This window comes from Paralichthys olivaceus, chromosome 17 (assembly GCF_024713975.1).
Source record: "Paralichthys olivaceus isolate ysfri-2021 chromosome 17, ASM2471397v2, whole genome shotgun sequence".
Lineage (NCBI taxonomy): Eukaryota > Metazoa > Chordata > Actinopteri > Pleuronectiformes > Paralichthyidae > Paralichthys > Paralichthys olivaceus.
This window is the reverse complement of record NC_091109.1, coordinates 15,464,910-15,483,676: the sequence shown is the minus strand read 5'-3', so window position 1 is coordinate 15,483,676 and position 18,767 is coordinate 15,464,910. Positions and strand designations below refer to the sequence as shown.

Sequence of the window (18,767 nt, the reverse complement as noted above, 5' to 3'; positions counted from 1 at the left end):
TCCTGCTCTCCCAGCTAGGGAGACTTCCTCTCACACACAAGCTCCTTAACTTCAAGCAGGCCTGCCTGGAGCAGACTGCTAAAACCTTCCAAAGGCAGCAACGCGAGAGACTGCCTATGAACTTCAGCACAACTGGCCACGACACAAGGTCTGACCAGCAGATGCACAACAGGAGCCACAAACCAATAAGACCACTTCACTGGACTTCGAACAGCACATCCAAAAAGGACCTTTCCTCCTTTTTCATGGACGGGTAACACAACTGGGCTTTATTATTACGCTAGGATAAGCAAAGGACTGTTCAATCCTATTTCTATTTCATGTGATGTTTATAAGTTTGACTTGTGTTGTTGTGATATTTGGTAATTTTGAATCTCAGTCACTCACTCACTCACTCACTCACTCACACATGCATACTCGCATACACATCTGTATATAGTAAGTACACCTTCTGTTAGTTTGTGTGTTTATACTTATATATATAATATTTTCATAGTAAATGATATTCTTTAAAACACTTCTTTATTAATGTGAATTTTGCCAACCTCTACACTGTCAAGAACTCCATATCCTTCAACTTTGCTAGCTACTGATGTGGTAATTTTGGTTATAGTTATTTATTTAATTATTAATCAGAGTTCCAAATTTGTAGTTAGTAATTTCACGAGACTTATTCAAAAAATTGGCTATCTTTTCCCTTCCTTTGAAGGGTGGTGCCCCGGTTTATCTTTTATCAATTTAGTTATTATTTAATATTAACATTTATAATATTAATATTTAATGTTTTTCTGATAGCCAAATTTATTGAATGCCCAGAAGCACACCATTTAATGGTGCCACGTTTAATGTTGTATAATCACAACACCATTGAGGGCTGTATTCAAAACCACACTGAAAATCACTGGCTGATCCAGCCTGATCCTGCACCCAGGATCCACTGCACCAGCATCTGACAATCGCTCTGAGGATTTCATCTTGGTACCAACAGCAGTCAGGGAACTGCTGGTTATGACATGGAGGTCTGTGCGACCCTCCAAGGATATGCCTCTATATTGGCAGTGAGCTACCTCATATCAGGACAATCATCCTCCGCTTGCCCTGCTTTCCTCAGATGTGCTGTTGCCCCATCATATTTGTCTATGACTCTGGACCCCTTTTATAAATACATTCATATTGAGACAATGAGTCCATGGTTTGCAATAGGGTTTTAAAACCTGTTGAAACCTGTTGTGTCCTTAGAATCTGTCTCATCAATGTAACCGCTAATGTAAAGAGGGCCTCTATATACAATGACACAGAATCTTTTCACCCTGAAATATTTTAGTATAACAAAAATCAATTATTTTATACCACATCTCACCTTTGTTTCCAAGAATATTCTACACAGATAAAAAAGGAACAAAATACTGCAGTGGTCTGACTCCAGTTAAGCTAAATTCTCACAAAAGAGCACTGGGGTGGCTGTGGCTCATGGGATAGAGCGGATCTTCCACTCTTCAGAAGGTTGGTTGTTTAATCCCGGGCCCCTCCAGTCTGAGTCCCAAATTTGCTCTGACGGATGTGCTGGCAATGTGTAAATGTGACAGTGTGATAGAAAAAGCAATGTAGCGTAGTATACATTTGTGAATGACACTTGCACTGTAAAGCACATTAAGTGGTACATAACTATGGTGAACACATGTCATTCCCATCTTGAAAGTTCATCAGACTCAAAACGCAAAATAAACGTATATTTTATAAGGTAGATTCAGCAGAGAATGTTAAAAAAAAAGATACTTGGGATGTAATTACACGTTCAGTGAAAAGGTGTTTCTGGAGAAAGTCACACTGTTGATATGAAAGTAAAACAGTTTTTTATCAAATCAACCTCTTATATACTTACACAGAAGAGAGAGGGGGGAAAGAGAAAAGGGAAAGAGAAGTGTCAGGCTGCCCAGATAAGTGAGCTGTACCAGCACATCATTGAAAACAAAGCACTGCCGATGTGCCCACACATGAGCATCTAGACAATAGTATTGATACCTAGCTGGGCCAGATTGGGACAATTCAAATTCAGGTTGGGCTCTGTTTCCCAATTCACCCCTTAGCCTTACCACTTGGACCTACCTCTTTATTTTGCACGTTGCCATAAGGGGGAGTGTTCCATTTCTCTATAGCTGTTGTCAGTCCGTCTTTCACACATGGACACACCTGGAGGTTTTCTGCACAGAAACTTTCACAACAGCAATCAAATCCCCCGCATTATTCAGAGAGGTGAAGCAGCTGGGTGCAGCAGACAGACATAGGAAGTGAGTATTAACTCAAATACGGAGATTATGTGATTTTGTTTACAGCACCCTGAAACTCTCTTGACATCTTTGTCAGCCTCTCCGAATACAGCCCTTGCTGTGTTCTCACATGGACTGCTCCTGGATTTCTAAAAATGTAATACTAGGACGTCAGGTGGATAAAGTCTGTAGAAACTGCGGAGCATCTCAATCTGGCATTTGCGTTCATCTGGAGAAAATACAGAGGACGCCCAGTAGTGTATGCAAGACCCTGTAGTGGAATATCTTATTTTATTCCATTTGCAAATAAAATATATATATAAATATATATAATATAACAATAAAATATAATCTCTGTAATGCATCCCTGAGACAAAATATTAAAATCACTGTTCACCAAAACAAGTGTGTAGACTGTCTGAGAGTAACAAATAACGTTTGGGTGTAATAATGTTTGTTGGCTGCTGATGAGAGAAACTTTTTTAAATCACTGGTGAATATTGGAATCTTTATAAAAACTGTGCAAGTGGATTTAAGAAGAAATTTCGAGCGACGAGCAGTCCTTGTCCGATTCTTTGGTCATCAGTCTCAGAGGCACAGTGATGGCAGGAATAACATCTGATGCCACTCATCAAAGGAGCTTACTTTTTGTTGACACAAAGAGAGCAAGAGTGCAGGATCTCATGTGCCTAAGCAAGTAAAGTACATAATTCTGGTTTATAACACGCTTAAAGAAATCTTTATTACAAATATAACCTGTTGGGTTAAGGAACTACTGTAACTAATGATGTCTGATCAAAGTACAGAAAGTCTGGTAAAATGAATACAAAATAACCGGAAGAAAATTCTTTAAAGTAATGATTAATGAAATGTAATGGATAGGGCGGAATGTATCAAGTCCATAAGAATTTAAAGGGTGTTGCCTTATTATTCTATCACTCTGTGAGAAGGAGGAAGTACAGTAGACAGCAGGGTGAGGCAGGGTTAATAATGATCAACACTATGTATGCATTATACGCTGTTTTAATCACTATGACGATATCTCAAAACTGCTCAAATCATTGTGACAGCGTCTGTGGAAAGTTTCAGAGGAAGTGTGGAGAGAGTGGGACAAGTATTCAAAGGTAAAACTGGGGAGAATAGAGGTTCTTCTTTCTCGGCAGCCAAGCTGACCAGTGAAGGCCCTTCCCAGATGAGGACCAAAGATAGAAAATGCAGTCTCCTTTCTACGAGAGAAAGCATCCATGGATTATATCTACAGTACAGTTTGGATTTAACTATTCTGGGAAGTCAAATATATCTCAACGTACAGACAAGCCAACAGAGCTGTGGATTACAAAATCTTTCAATGGATACTTTTGCTTGCTCTTCCATTTGAGTCTTGGATTACAAAAGAGAACTATCAGACTTTGTATTGAATCAGGAGTTTTCAACAGAACTCCGACTTTTGGTGGGACACTGGAGGCGGCTTCGGCCAAGCTGCCTCTCTCTCTCTTCCTCTCTCCAAATTAAATCATGTTATCAATTTATTAAAGTATGCATAATTATTTCTGTAAGCTTTGCCCTTGCTAAAACATTGCAATAAATTAATTAATTAATAGAGAAGTTCTGGATATTGAATTTATGTTCAGTATTGCAATTTACATTTAAAAGACTGGCTGGTGATATACTTGCACTCATCTTATCTCTCTGCCACTCTCTCTGAATCTTCACTAGCCTCACAATTAGATTACAATACACCTGTCCACGATTTTGTCACTATTCAAATGATTAATGATTCAAATCTCAATGCATCTCAGTGCATCACATCATCATCATTTCTATGTTATTGCACATATCATTAGTGTTTTCTCATCAATTAATAATATCATTCAGATAAATCTGAACTCTCTTTTTATTTAGAGAGTGCCCCCCCACTCGTCAATTGAGATTTAGTTATTAACTCATTGTTGTTGAACAAGTGATTCTGCTCCTCTGCTCTGCTCTTATCTATCATGTGTGTATGTGTGTGTATCTGCTCATCTTTGTTCCTCAAACTGACGGTCACATTTATTTAGTTTGTGATGGATGATGTCAGATCATGAATCTGGATCAATCTGCTCACTTTAACATGTTATGTGTGGCAGGTTTAACTGCATGCCCACAAATCATTGTAACTCAAGAGTCAATCAAATAAAGACAATGTCAACTTGTGGGATACTGTACATGTCCTAATTGTTTTTATCATTATTGTGTCTGTCCTCCTGATCCTGTAGCAGTGTCTGAAATAATAATGCAGTAGTGGGAAGCTGCTACTAATTGAACATAGTGGAAAACTAGAATTGATTTTCTTTCGTCACTGCATCGATACATCACAGTTTCAGTTCATTTCTATACAATGGCAAAACGCGAAGCAAAACTGGAGTGCTTTGTGTTCAAAATGCAAAAGTTAAGTGAACTGTGATGCAGACTTGTAGCGAACTATACTCAGAGGGGAGGGGACCAAATCTGCCAGGAGGTCTGAGTCTTTTTTCAGCTCTATGAAATGTGCCTTTTATTTCAGGTACAGGAGACTATATAAAAAGAATGCCATAAGATACACGCGCTACACTGTCAAGACCGAGAAGACTTATGGCCACATTCCAGATCTGCAGGCTGGGACTCTTCAGACTGCAGATGAAGGTTGCATTGCGCTGATGACCTTAGAAGATTTGGCCGACACAAGTCAGGAGAGGTGTTGGTGGATGGAACACACTGGCTCATTATTTGAATTACTTGAAGAAGTCCAGATGACCTATATTTTTTAGCACTTGGATATACTTGAATCTAGATACTAGTAATATGAAGAAAGTAGGTGAATCTTTATTGCTTTATTTTATTAGAATAATTGTATAATAAATATATTATTATTATTATTATATTTATTGTACTTGTACATTCCTAGTATGCTATTGTAGACTTATACTATGTACAGCAGTTAGGTCTTAGAAATATTTATCATGTCATGTCATGTAAGATTTAGGTGAAAGGGATCTATGGCACAAATTGAATATAAAATAATCCTCATGATGTTTTCACTAGTTTGTTTCATCAAAATTGTATGAATTGGTGTTTTGTTTACCCTAGAAGAGATCCTTTATATTTAAATACTTATCACATTTTGAGGTCCTTTTTTATCTTGACAACAGAAGGCTACGACAGGTTCTCTGTCATGTTTGGAAGGAGAGGGTGAGGTGAGATGTCACTTAATTCTACACACTGTACCTTTAAATTGTGTTTGTCACAATCTTTTTTTAAAACTTTATTTGTTTACAATACTAATAGAGTACCTCTCCATGTGTAACTTATAACATGTACCCTTACTGATTAAAGCACCTAGGTAAACAGATGACAGAAGCAACCCCATTAGGCAAATGTTTTATTTCATAAACTGTTGTCACAGCATCTCAGATAGTGACATTTCCTTCTAGAACCACCTTGGTCTCATTATACTACAATTATTATTATTATTATTATTATTATTATTATTATTGTTATAATTATTATTTGTGCTGCTATCATTAAAAATATGTTTACATCTATAATTATCACTATTTCGCTCAGACAGAGCTGTAACATGATGGTTACACAACTGTTCCTATATCTCCTCCCTCTGTAGGACCAGCAGTCTCTTCTCTTCTCTGTGCTTCTCTCCCTCTATGTCATCTTTCCCCCCTCTGCCTCTCGTAGCAACGGCACCTAACCAGCCTCACTGGCTTCACCTGACAAAAGTAAGGGAACGTCATTGCTTTAATATGCATTGGGCTGAAACAAGGAAGAATAGGCTACCGCTCCTAAATAAATGTGGAGTTAAAACGCTCTACAACATTCAGAATTTTGACTGCAGTACCCATTAAATCCTGTTATTTAAAAATCAGAATCAGCTTTATTGGCCATGTATGCGTACACATACAAAAAATTTGACTCCAGTTTTTTTGTTGCTCTCAACATACAGAAATAGACAAATAATCAAAAAACAAGGTCAACAAAGCTTGGTAAGCAAACATTTAACAAGTATGAATATTAATATATATGCCAAAGTTTGTATATATGAACATACACACACAATGACAATGAAATGAAGAAGTAGTGCAATGATGCAGAGTGCAGAGATGCTAGAATAAACAGGAAAAATAGTCACAGGATACTTAATTTACAAGAGTTAGATGGAATTTATATATATATAATTGAGAATAGTGAGAAGTAGAGAGAAAAAACAAACAAATTGAAAACCATAACTAATCCTAAAAATTTGAATTAAATAGTTTCAGGTTGCACTTAAAGTTTGTGTCAAAAAAATGCATGATGATAATGAATATTTTTCATAATATTCTTTTGATGACAGGAAAGAGTAAGAATTTGATGAAAATTCTTTGATGAAGATAATCTTCCATTCATCTGCTCAGTGCTAACCCTCTTCTGACATCTAGAAAGCATTCACACAAAACAAGTTATTTATCTGTGACAATCATGTGAGGGACATTCTCATGCAATAATAAAGTTAACCACCTTTGGTAAATCATGATGTGCTTTATGGTAGAAGTGTCAGGTCAAAGTCTTGCCAGTGAGTAGCTCAAAAGAGCTCAGTAAAGCATTTTGAGTGTCCAAGCAACACGTCTCTTTTCAATGGCTGGGACACGGCGACTATCATGGCAGTTCTACATTCTCCTTTTTCTTCTTCTGGGACTGCAGGGGGAACCAAGGGACATGGCACAACGAAGAAACAAGATGAACCTCAGCAATGAGCAGTGAGTGGGGTTAGCAGAGATTCATGTAGGATGTATTAGTATAGAGATGAATCAAAAACACTGTTACTCATCTTAAATACATGGGTTTGTTCTTGCAGCAGTAATCCCTTCAGATTTAGTTCTTAAGCAGCTCTTCAACATATAAAGTGAGTAACACTGATACCTAAGGCAGGCTCCTTTGACTCTGTAGACCACGGATGCTGTCTGATAACGGTCACCTTGTCTTCACCACTGGAGACAATAAAGAGATCCGCTTCCAGACAAGCCAAGTTAAAGTGGGTGATGAAGACCTGACCCTACTTTTGAGTCAGGTAAGCTATGACTTTTTATACAATGAAGGGCACTCTTCAAGTGATGGAACGCAATAGTGCAGTGGCTCATATGATCAAATACTGTTGCTCCCATGTGCAAATGCATTAATAACAAGTTAAATTGAAACTTTGTGATTAACAGAAATCCCCTTCAGATACAAAATTTATTGCGGCTTCTGTTTCATGAATGATTTCATTATCGGAATGATACAAGTTTCCAAACATTGTTACATCCTATCACCCCAAGAATAATCTCACAGAAAGAATTTAAAAACATAAAAAGATTCATTTTGATGCAATAGAGAGACAAAAAAAGTACAAAGAATAATGATGAACAAGACGCTGTCATGACTCTGCCCTTTTAATCATAGTGAAGTAGTGTTTGGATTTTGTTGGACACCTTTAGATCATGGACATTTTCCTTGTGTTTGTATTGGGTTTGTATTTTGTTGTTTTCATTCTGAGTTCTCTGTTTTCTGTTGAGGTTTCGCTCCTTGTGTTTCCTGCCTTTGTCCTGTTTCCTGTGTGATGTTCTGTTCAATTATCCATGCCTCCCTTGTGTATATAAATCTCTGGATGTGTCCAAAATCACTCACTAATCACTATATAGTTCACTTAATAATAATTATGCCCTACATTGTGCACCCATTGTTTCCCATAATTCCTCATGAAAAATCAAAATTAATTTCATAAACATACATAAAAATGATTATGTGGGAGAGCAGAATCTTTGATCTTTCTCAAATATTGGGGTCTTGGCATGTTTTCTTTTGATCCTCTTATTTTAATCTATAAAGTTTAATTTTATCAAAATCACCAATATCAAAACTGTAAACCAATTACCTTATCCAAACAAGCTGGAAATATTCACTACTGGTCTCATTATAACTCCTTATCAGCTTTTACACTGGTCAGAGCCTGCTGCTCCTCATGTGAGACTATGAATGATTAACGTATTTGGAAGTGGACACAGCAGTTTCGACTTTACCAAAGATCAGGGAACTGGTGCATTAGGAGGTCATAGAGGCATTTAAGCAGTAGAGAGGGAGTGTGTACCTTCACCATTATATGTGGGTAAGCCCTACAAGTAAACCCTAGAGTTGAAGACTACACATTTTCAAAAGCAATAAAAAAGGAGAAAATACTGATGCCACATATTTAGTATGTATATATTATTAGACAAACTAATAATATATTTCAAATTACTTAAAAAAACAAAAAATAATAACTTCCTATTGAATGTCTTAGGGCATTGACATAATAGGCATTTTGTTCATGGAACAAATGGAGTTAATGTAGCAGCCATTTTCTTTTCAGCTTGATGGTAGATGCTAACAGAACCTACTTCTTTGCAATAAAATGATCTTAACAATTTCCTCAGAAAGTGGATGGTGTTCACATATCATGGTGGTGGCACAGGAAATATTAACATTGAGATTTGAACTACTGCTGCTGATTTTATAACATTTTAATGAACGTCTGATAGTGTTGACAAAAAGAGGGGACACAACTTTGAAATATGCATTTGAGATTGAAAAACGACTTTGCTCTGATATGAGATATGAATTTGTTTTTTGATTAAACAAATTTTAATTTGTTTATCTTTTACAGTGTTTCAAGGTTTCATTTTCTTATTCTAATACATTTTGACATAGTTTATATCAACAAAATTAACATTGTATTAAGTTGCAATTACTTTTCATTATTTTTTATTATATTACATGCACTACATTTTGGATTTTAGGCTTCTTCCTCTGTGCAAAAAACATACATAACAAAACATTACGTTTCTATAAGACTTATATGGACCTCATAAAGCTATATGCAATATTGCTTTAGAAAAGGTTAATCATTAATCTTTAAAAGGTTTATCCTAGTTTTTGGTCTGATACACAGGGACACAGTGGAGGGGGGCACAATTTATGGTTCTCAGGAGAAACTAAATACAAACAAAAACGCTCCCTGTCCAATAATGTCTTCCCTATAGTTCAGTTTAATATATATATATATATATTCAGTTCAGAACCAAGACTGTTGCTGTTTGTTGTTAAAAGCTGAATGATCAGCTCAGTTCAAGTCAGACATTTAAAGCAGTGCCCTAGCAGATCACTTGCCAGTGACAAACATTTGCTTTAAATTATAATTTATTATATAATATTATATTAAACTTTGTCTAATCATTGTGCAATACTGAAGACATTCTAACTACCTAAATAAACTTGAGCAATACTCTAAGCCAAGAAATAATTTTGCATGGTTCCTACCAATAAAATAGAGATCAGAGTTGTGTTATATCCCAGCTATGTTTTACTACTGTTATAGTTTATAAAATGTTATTATTTTTCAGCCAACAAACAGTAACAACTTGCCAACCTTAGAAAGAAGTGCAATTATGAGACAGGGAGATTTGTTTGCCTTTGCTAAATTGTGTTGGCAGAATTATGCTTCTCAGAGCGTAAATGTAACATGACTGTTATATACAGTAGTATGTGTATAGTAAATATACTACATCAAGCAACCCCAGAGAAGTATACATTTGATTTCTGTTGTGATGAGCATAACCAAGGAACATGCCGTCTTGATACAGTCCATGTGTAAACTAGTCTACATTAAGATTTAACTTGATTAAGCTCATATAACTAATTCGGGCAAGCCCTGAACCATGCCTCAGTCAGAATGACCATGATTTTCATTGTCACCCCTTATAAAGACTCTTTTGGCAGCCAGCTCTTGAAAGATTCATTCTTGTTCTGAACTTTTTTCCATTTGAAAAATATGTAATATATCATTACATATGTAATATATCAATATAATATATTATATCGATATAATATATTACATTTTACATAATGTGTGTGCTTGTCATCTGTAACAGAATTTTTGAGGGGACCTCAACAAATAAGTGCACAATTCTGACACACACATACATATGTAATATGTAATATGTCAAATCAATCAAATTTTATTTGTATATCCCACTCCCTGAATGCATTGTTGGGTACATTCTGTTTTCTTTTACTCACATTTGTGTCCCTATCTGGTACAGTTGCTTTAATCTTGGTTTATATTCATTTAATTTTATATTCATATTCACCAAATACAGACACATATAATTTCCTACAGGACCTCAATAATGCATCAAAGTATTTTTTGTTAAATGAATATAGGTTACATTTGTTTTGAAATAACTGGCTAGAAGAATAACTCCAGCCCTCTTTCTGTACCAACTTGGCCCATCTAAGTGTGCAGATGTTTCAGAAATTGGTTATATATTGTAAAGGGCCCTCTGTGTGTGCTTGTCATCTGTAACAACATTTTTGAGGGGACCTCAACAAATAAGTGCACAATTCTGACACACACATATAGAATGGCACTCCATCAATTGAGTTCCCTTTATTATGGCTCCACGTTGGTAAGAAATGTACACTGCTATGTCATGTCTGTCCTTCGTTCTCTTGTTTTGTTTCGTTTATTTTAAGGGGAATTTCTTCAAATGTGTTACAACCATTCAGTTGGAATTCAGGATGAACTGAATTTGTCAATCATTGAGACAGCTGACAAACAGGCTTTTTTCTGCACAGTAATGACAGTAATGACTCAGAGAGGATGGGATAGTAGACTTAGACAGGAACAGTTAAAATACCTCAGAGAGCCGGTCTGTGCATTCTGTCAGCACTCGTTGTGTTACACCATCAGTAGATGTATTGTATGTATTGCTCTAGGCACATGCCTCACATCATGCTCTTGCTCACTGAAGGTGTGATTGGGAATTTCAGTGGCTGCACTCATTTCTTTAAAGTAGATGGAAGAATTCATAAGGCAACGTTTTGTCTTCAGCTTTTGTATGCTAACATGTCTGTGAATGCTTTGATTTCAGATCAAAACCAACAAAGAGGATATTGATAACATTAAGCATCATGGAGGTGGAGTTCCCTCTGATATCACCAACCAACTTAATCACCTCAATACTACAGTAGGACATTAAAAGCTATATGTATGTCTGTATGCATGTATGCATGTATGTATGTCTGTATGCATGTATGTATGTCTGTATGCATGTATGTATGTCTGTATGCATGTATGTATGTCTGTATGCATGTATGTATGGATGCATGCATGCATGTATGTATGTATGGTTGTATGCATGCATGTATGTATGCATGTATGCATGCATATGTTTGCATGCATATGTTTGCATGCATATGTTTGCATGCATATGTTTGAGTAAAACATTTTAATTTCTTAATATTGTGAAAACAGTATATACTGTATGTTGACAATGCACATTTTCAGTGCTTCTGTCGTGATTTCCAGGTGTCAACACTTAACAGCAAAGTAACTGCACTTGAATTGGTAAGACATTTAAGAACTCTTTGTTGTAATGGCTCAAACTACACCACATACAGTATGTTTAATGTTTTCCTCTCCTCTTTCTCACCCAGGCAGTGCAGAGTGTGTCTTGCAGAAGTAATCCCTGTCAGAATGGAGGGTCATGTCTGAATCTTTTGAACTCATACCACTGTTTGTGTCCTGAAAACTGGGCAGTGAGTTTCATCCTGTTTTGTTACATTATGGGGCTGGTTATTACAATTGGCTCTTTTCTTGTTGTTTGATTGATTTAACATTTAGAATAATATATCTTTTTGATTTAAAAAAAACAACCTCTTACACGTCCCAATAGCCAGGTCAAACTGCAGAGGCTAACATGGTTTTTATACTGATTTCCACTGATGAAAGCATGATCAAATTCATCCAGAATTTTTTGCAGCAATCACAAAAATTATTTATATTTACAAACTGCAAAACTATAGGGACAGAAGACAAATCAATGGATGGAGCACAAAACAAATAAGACACTTCATTACATCAAACACATCAAATTCAATAACACACACAATTATGGAATCTCACTGAGGTGTACAGAGTTTGTCTTCTGCTTGGTTCAAGCTGAACCTGTAATTCTTTTCACCTTTAAAATTACAAATTTACACTTTTACTTTTACTGGGCAGGCTAAGGCTTAAGTAACAACATTTTAACAACAATTTTAAATAAAAAAGGTCAACAGATTTGGTGAAACTGTGAAAACAGAGTGATCATGGATTCATGGTAACACATTTCTAATTGTATTCCAGGGTAATCAAATCAAATCAAACTGTTGGCCCTATGATACAAGGCCCATCAGCAAACAATTTTTTACACACAAGTGGAGGATTGAGTAAAAGGCAACACTGCCGAGTGACTAGTTCAAGAGTCCACCAAGATGTAGTCCGCAAAAGTAAATAGTATTCACAAGTTTGAATTTTTCTTCTGTTATGTCTTATCTAACTTCTATGTGTTATTTTACTTTATTTAAAGGTTAAGTGTGTAAGATTTAGGTGAAAAGGATTTATTGACAACATTTGAGTAATTTATTTTCATTTATATTTATTCCTGACATCTGATTTTAATATGTTGATTTAAACCTTATATTTAAACTTTTTTAATTACTTCATGCTATCAGATACTTAACCCACTGTCTCTCTCTCTCTCACGCTCTCTCTCTCTCTCTCTCTCTCTCTCTCTCTCCCTCTCCTTCCCTGTGTGTGTGTGTGCCAGGGTCCTAACTGTGCAACAGATCTGAATGAATGTCAGATGCATTCAGGGACATTTCAGGGATGTCAGAATGGAGCCACCTGTGTCAACACCCCTGGATCTTTTAAGTATGTATCTCATTTAGTAATTTATTGTATGTTGTTTGAATTTTGAAACATGCTTGGGGACTCTTAAGACAGATGGCTACTTTAGCAGTTTAGTACTTTAGTTTGCATGTTGCAGCTGAATACCACTGCATGCATTCACTGGTTAACATGGATTGAAAATACCTCTGAGTGGCCTTGACCTGGAGAGATAGTCTCTTCACTCAGAGAACCATGGGTATGCCTATGTTGGGTGTGAAGTATAACAGCCACTTAAATGTGTTGCCTGCTGCAAGGCCGACTGACAAGGAAAAGTCCCCCAGCCGGACCAAGATGGGGCCCGCTGGCACAGGAATGCAGAAGGTTCAACATCTGTTGCATAGTAGCACCGTGTACCTGTTCCCAAAAGGAGGGGCCTGTGGCAACATTCAAGCTGTAAAATCTGGCAAAAGTAGATGGGCATGACTATGTAGCAGCTGCACAGATCTCTGGGAGCTTGCCACCCTGCTACAAGGCCCAGGAGGTTGCTATACCTGACAGCCTAGATTAAGACACTGGCTGACCCAGACTGACCCAGAAAAAAAGCTGGTCTGTTTTGCGGGATACCACCATTTGCAAGATGTAGACCTTCAGGTTTCTGACTGGGCAAAGCTGCACTTATTCCTGATCCTGCACGCCCTATTCCTGTTCCAGCACCATGGTCTACGGGTGTCGCTGTGGGCAAAGCCCCAGGCCTCAGAGGCACCTCTGTACCGATTGTATATGCAGAAGAGCTAGTGGAACAACTGGTACCAATTCTGTAATTAGACCCAAAAGGCATAAACAACACCTCCATATGACCGTGACACTTTTTTGCAATAATGCACAGCCCCAGACTGGATTTTTGTCATGACCACTGATACAAGGTGACAGCACTTTTTCTTTGTGTTAATTTGTGCTGGGGAGAACGTCCGGAATACATAAAATGGATGATCCAAAGATACACCTCGCAATGCTGCTGCATCAGGGAGTGTGGGATGCCTACTACTCCCACTAACAGACTTGCTTTCGGCAACAGGCTTTACCTTGGCATGTTAGCAGACCTAATCGTGCAATATGCCGTACAGTACCCCTCTCAGTGCATGTGCCACGTAGTGGCATGTCTTAAAGAGATATCCACATCAAGTCCCCCAGTGAGTCAGTCCACATTTAATTGTGTGGAGAGATAGTCTTGATAAGATAGAGAACCTGTGGTAGCCTTCAGTTGTCTTCAAAACTCAATAGGTGTTTAGTTTGTCCACTCTGGGCTACTGTATAAAACATGGCGGCCTTTGTCGAGAGGACCCATTGTAAATATAAAATATTTAAAGATAAAGGTCCATTCTAGATTAAAGATAACAACATTTTGTACAGTTTAGATGAAACACACTAGTGAAAACATCATTAGGATTATTTTATATTCAACCTCTGAGACACAACAATTTCCAAACTGGCATCAATAAAATTCATATATTCTATTCTAATCTATTCTATTCTCTGCCAATTCCCAAGTCCCTTGCACCTAAATCTTCCACACTGAACCTTTAATACATTAGTGTTTGCTAAAGCAACAATTACTGAATTTGAATGATTTTCTGTGTCTTTGCAGTTGCAACTGTTCTCCAGAGTGGTCCGGGGTTCTCTGCTCTGTGCGTTATGATGATTGCAGAAATGCAGGCCAGGACTTGTGTGTGCATGGCACATGTATTGATGCAGACAGGATTATAGCTGGACAGGTAACTAGCCAATGCACTAGTTAACCTAAAACATTTTAAAACAATTATAAAAATCCCACAGTATCAGTTGAACAGAGCAATTAGATTTAAAATACACTGAAGGTGGTTTGTATTATTTTGCTACAAATCATTTCCACTGCAAAAATGTGAAACAAATAAAACTCAGTAGACTTGCTTACTCAGAATAATGGATGCTACTACAATGATTGAATGGCTAAATGAATGCTGAGCTATAAGGGTATAAGAGAAATCAACCACCATATTTCTAATGAGCAGAGGACAACAGAGAAGATACACTGTTCACTGTTTATAGGATTGGAAAGTTTTTTTTGTCATGGATGATGGATACCTGATATCGAAAAGATTTTCAGTCTGAACTGATTCAGCTAATTAGCTACGGTTATGTGTACTAGGAGACTGAACAGAATTCAGAAATACAGAAAACAAATGTGTTTTAACATTAACTTACCTTTTGTCATTGGGTCCTATGGCATATTCGCCCCAATTCAATATAATAAGTCTCTTCTCTTAGTTCTTGTGTTTTCATGATTTTACTGTAGATTGTTTTTAAATGACTTTTATCATTGTGACTGTTTTATCCTAAATAAACAGCCTAGATACCAATGCATCTGTGGAAGTGGCTGGGAGGCTCCACCTGGGAACCCAGCCTGTGTAGCTGATGTTAATGAATGTAACCTACCCATCAAGCCTTGCTCCACTAACCCAGCTGTTACCTGCTACAACACTCAAGGTTCCTTCTACTGCGGAGCCTGTCCTGCTGGTAACATGCAAAAACACCACTCATACTGTGCTCTAGTTTAAAATCAACAGGCCACTGTGTGAAATATGGGGGGTTGGTTAATTACTATTTGTGATTATGGGACCAGAAGCAAATCTGGTTACACAATACAGGTTTTTTTTTTCCTTAGTCACCTGTGAAAATGTCTCCTTTTCCCACAATTATTTAACATCAGTGAGGTCAAGGAAAATGTATATGGTACCAACTTTACATGAAGCTTTTCTTATACTAAACTTAATCTATAATACATGGAAGATACACTCCATCCATTGTCTACATTGTGATCTGAGTCATTAGTGTTTGTTTGTATGCTTTGTAGTTTCATGTGTAACAGTAGACAATGCCGTGGGTCTCTTGCCAGTCATTGTCTTCATCCCCTCTAGGGGCTGTGTCCCAGCGCACTTCTGCTGATAAAAGGGAGAGACGTTAGTTGATCTGGAACACCTATGCACAGTCAGAATCTCTCCCTGGCACTGATCCCAGGACGCTATCCCCACTCTCTCCCTCCTGCAGCTGACACTGATCACACCCCACTACCACAGCATGATTGCACAAAAACTACTTAACTGATTTCCATGAAATGGGATAATAAAGAAGCAAGTAAAACTGGCTGGTCCCAGTCGTTTTTTTCACTTTTTTTAAGATTGCAAGATTTGGCATTAGCCTTGGTGGATGTATGTACTCTCCAAGTGCCCCTCTAGTTTCAATTTAGGGTATGTTTAACATTTCAATGTATAAGATTTAGTGGCACCTAGAGGGAGAAGTATTGCATCTCCTCTTGCCTCACCCTGCCCTTCCAAGAGGCTAGAATAATAATAATAAACAACAGACATGTTGCCAGTAATGGGCCAGAGCAGCATTGGCCTACCCACATTACTCATTGGCTCAACCAGCCAACTCTGATCAAAATATAACAACACCACCATCATAAGGCCACCATCTGCTGATCTCCCTCATTCGAGAACTCAGTGACTCTGAACATGACGTGTTATAAACACCTGTCGGAAACAGTCAGAGAACACATGACACAGCTTTTAGTGTTCTTTTTGCCAAAAATGAACATTCTGCCCGACTTTGATAACATGGGACAGGTCACTTTGTAATAAGGGACAATTGAATTTTGCTTTAAAAAATCACCTTGCTTCCTGCATACCAAGCTGAATATTTCCAGTTTCTAAAGACATTAACATTATGAAAGAAGGACAGAGAGCTGAATAACAAAATATATATTCATATTAACAGTTATATGTTTTCATGAATAGCCGTAGCCTAAATAAAGAAACTATAGAATTAATTTAAAACATTCTATTAAAGATGTATCACAATTAAAACATTTTTTTTTACATTTCTATCAACAGCCAGCTACAATAACAGATTATTCATTCGATAATTCTTTTGGGGCGACCCTGGTAACAAAGAGTCCCTGCAGGTGAGGGACATCATCATCGATCAGCCCATTGTCTTCTGTTTGGTGAAACCAATGGCTGCAGACGACAGAACAGACTCTTCTGTGCTTTTTGGATCATCTCTGTCCTAAAGACCGATTATAGAAAACTGATTATGTGCTAGTTCGCTTACCAGGTCAGTTAAACAGACAGGGACAGACTGTATTTACCGTTAAGTCTAAATTAACTGAATCTCTTTAGTTTATCTTTTTTATGCAGGAAGTCCCTAAATGCACATTTCCCCAATTTAGAGAACTTAAATGACTGTCCCAGATTACTCAAAGCATGCTGTCCCACATTATGGAACTGGATAAACTAAGGCATATTTTGTTGCTTGTATACGTAACACACACAATTTAATAAAAATGATCCACTTTATGATGGATTTGTACCCTTAACATCAGTTTTGATCAAAAATACTACGTTATTGACCTTGTGCAATTCCAAAGGGTGGGCCTCTGATTGACACTTCGCCCACCCCATTATGTGACATCACCATCATGATGTTATGTGATGGCCTTGGCAAAATCAATTTCTAATCAATGTATTTTGTATTTTAGTCAGCTTAACCCTACTCAGCCCAAACCATTCCATAATTTTCTGATTCTGAATATTATGTCCTTCAAGAATTACACCTTTCCTCTCTTGTCTTACCATGATTGCTCCTTACATATCTCTAAGATTTCCATTGAGAAATGTCTTTCCTCCTCACTTCTCACCTTATTACCACCATTATTATCCTTTCATTTATATCCTTTCTTTGGTCCATCCATGAACCAGTTATACAACACTGTTGTTATTGCAAATTGCCCTGGATGTATTTACAATTTAACAAATTGGCCATTCCAGGAAGCGGTTTTCAGCATTTATTTTCATGCAGACTCAGAGACATGTTATGTGTTCATGTAATATAAAAATTGTTTATATGGAAATCTGTAGGAGGCATAGCTACCCAGATGTAAGTTATTTTGTATCGGTCCTTGTTTCTCCAGATATCTACAAGAGAGATGTCCAACACAAAGTTGTCATGACAATTGAGCAGCAATAGTAACACATAAGAAATATGCCAGATTGAGATGCAATTTATGGTCTCATGTAGAGCTTGAACAAGTGTTTTTTGTTTTAATTACTATTTTCTCAGGCTGGCAAGGAAATGGTTTCAGCTGTCAGGATGTGGATGAATGTTTGACCAATAATGGCGGCTGCTCCACCACTCCGATGGTGCAATGCCTGAACACCATGGGATCCTTCCACTGTGGCTCCTGCCCTCAAGGTATGAGAGGCAGAAAATGCAATGCAACTACAATTCTATGAACTCTGGAAAACACTCAGCTGAGGGTGAGAGACGATTCACTGCCATGAACCATGCTTAATGCTGATAGCTCCTGGGCCCCTTTTGAGGTCTCTAATGTCACCAAGTTCATGATTGTGTCTTTTGGTCACAATGTCCTCTGTATGTAGATGGTGGATATTTTAACACAAACGTGAAGTTTTAGAAAATAACCTCTCTCAGTGAATTAATTGACCTAATGTGGTAGCCAGTTTATTGTATAATTTCTGTTATCACATTCCAATGCAGGTTACGAGGGTGATGGGACAACATGCACCCAGACCAGTATCTGTGCCACCAACAATGGAGGCTGTTACCCATTGGCTACATGCTCCTCCAACCTGGGTAAAACAAAGATTTTATGTCTACCATTAAGATGAATATTGAAAATATTACTTGAGATTTTTTGTGTGGCAACC

The 18,767-nt window shown here is 37.4% G+C and overlaps 1 protein-coding gene across 1 annotated transcript in view; it reads left to right on the top strand.

The window, feature by feature from the left end:
* Positions 1-6,899: 6,899 nt before the first annotated feature.
* Positions 6,900-18,767, top strand: part of cubn (cubilin (intrinsic factor-cobalamin receptor)) — an 80,799-nt gene continuing 68,931 nt past the window's right edge. Inside the window, exons 1-10 of the mRNA XM_069512874.1 lie at positions 6,900-7,033; positions 7,224-7,344; positions 11,222-11,317; positions 11,659-11,697; positions 11,787-11,888; positions 12,941-13,044; positions 14,648-14,774; positions 15,387-15,555; positions 18,160-18,291; positions 18,598-18,693. Of these exons, the coding sequence (XP_069368975.1) occupies positions 6,912-7,033; positions 7,224-7,344; positions 11,222-11,317; positions 11,659-11,697; positions 11,787-11,888; positions 12,941-13,044; positions 14,648-14,774; positions 15,387-15,555; positions 18,160-18,291; positions 18,598-18,693 (1,108 nt within the window). The 5' untranslated portion in view covers positions 6,900-6,911. The remainder of the gene's footprint in view (positions 7,034-7,223; positions 7,345-11,221; positions 11,318-11,658; positions 11,698-11,786; positions 11,889-12,940; positions 13,045-14,647; positions 14,775-15,386; positions 15,556-18,159; positions 18,292-18,597; positions 18,694-18,767) is intronic.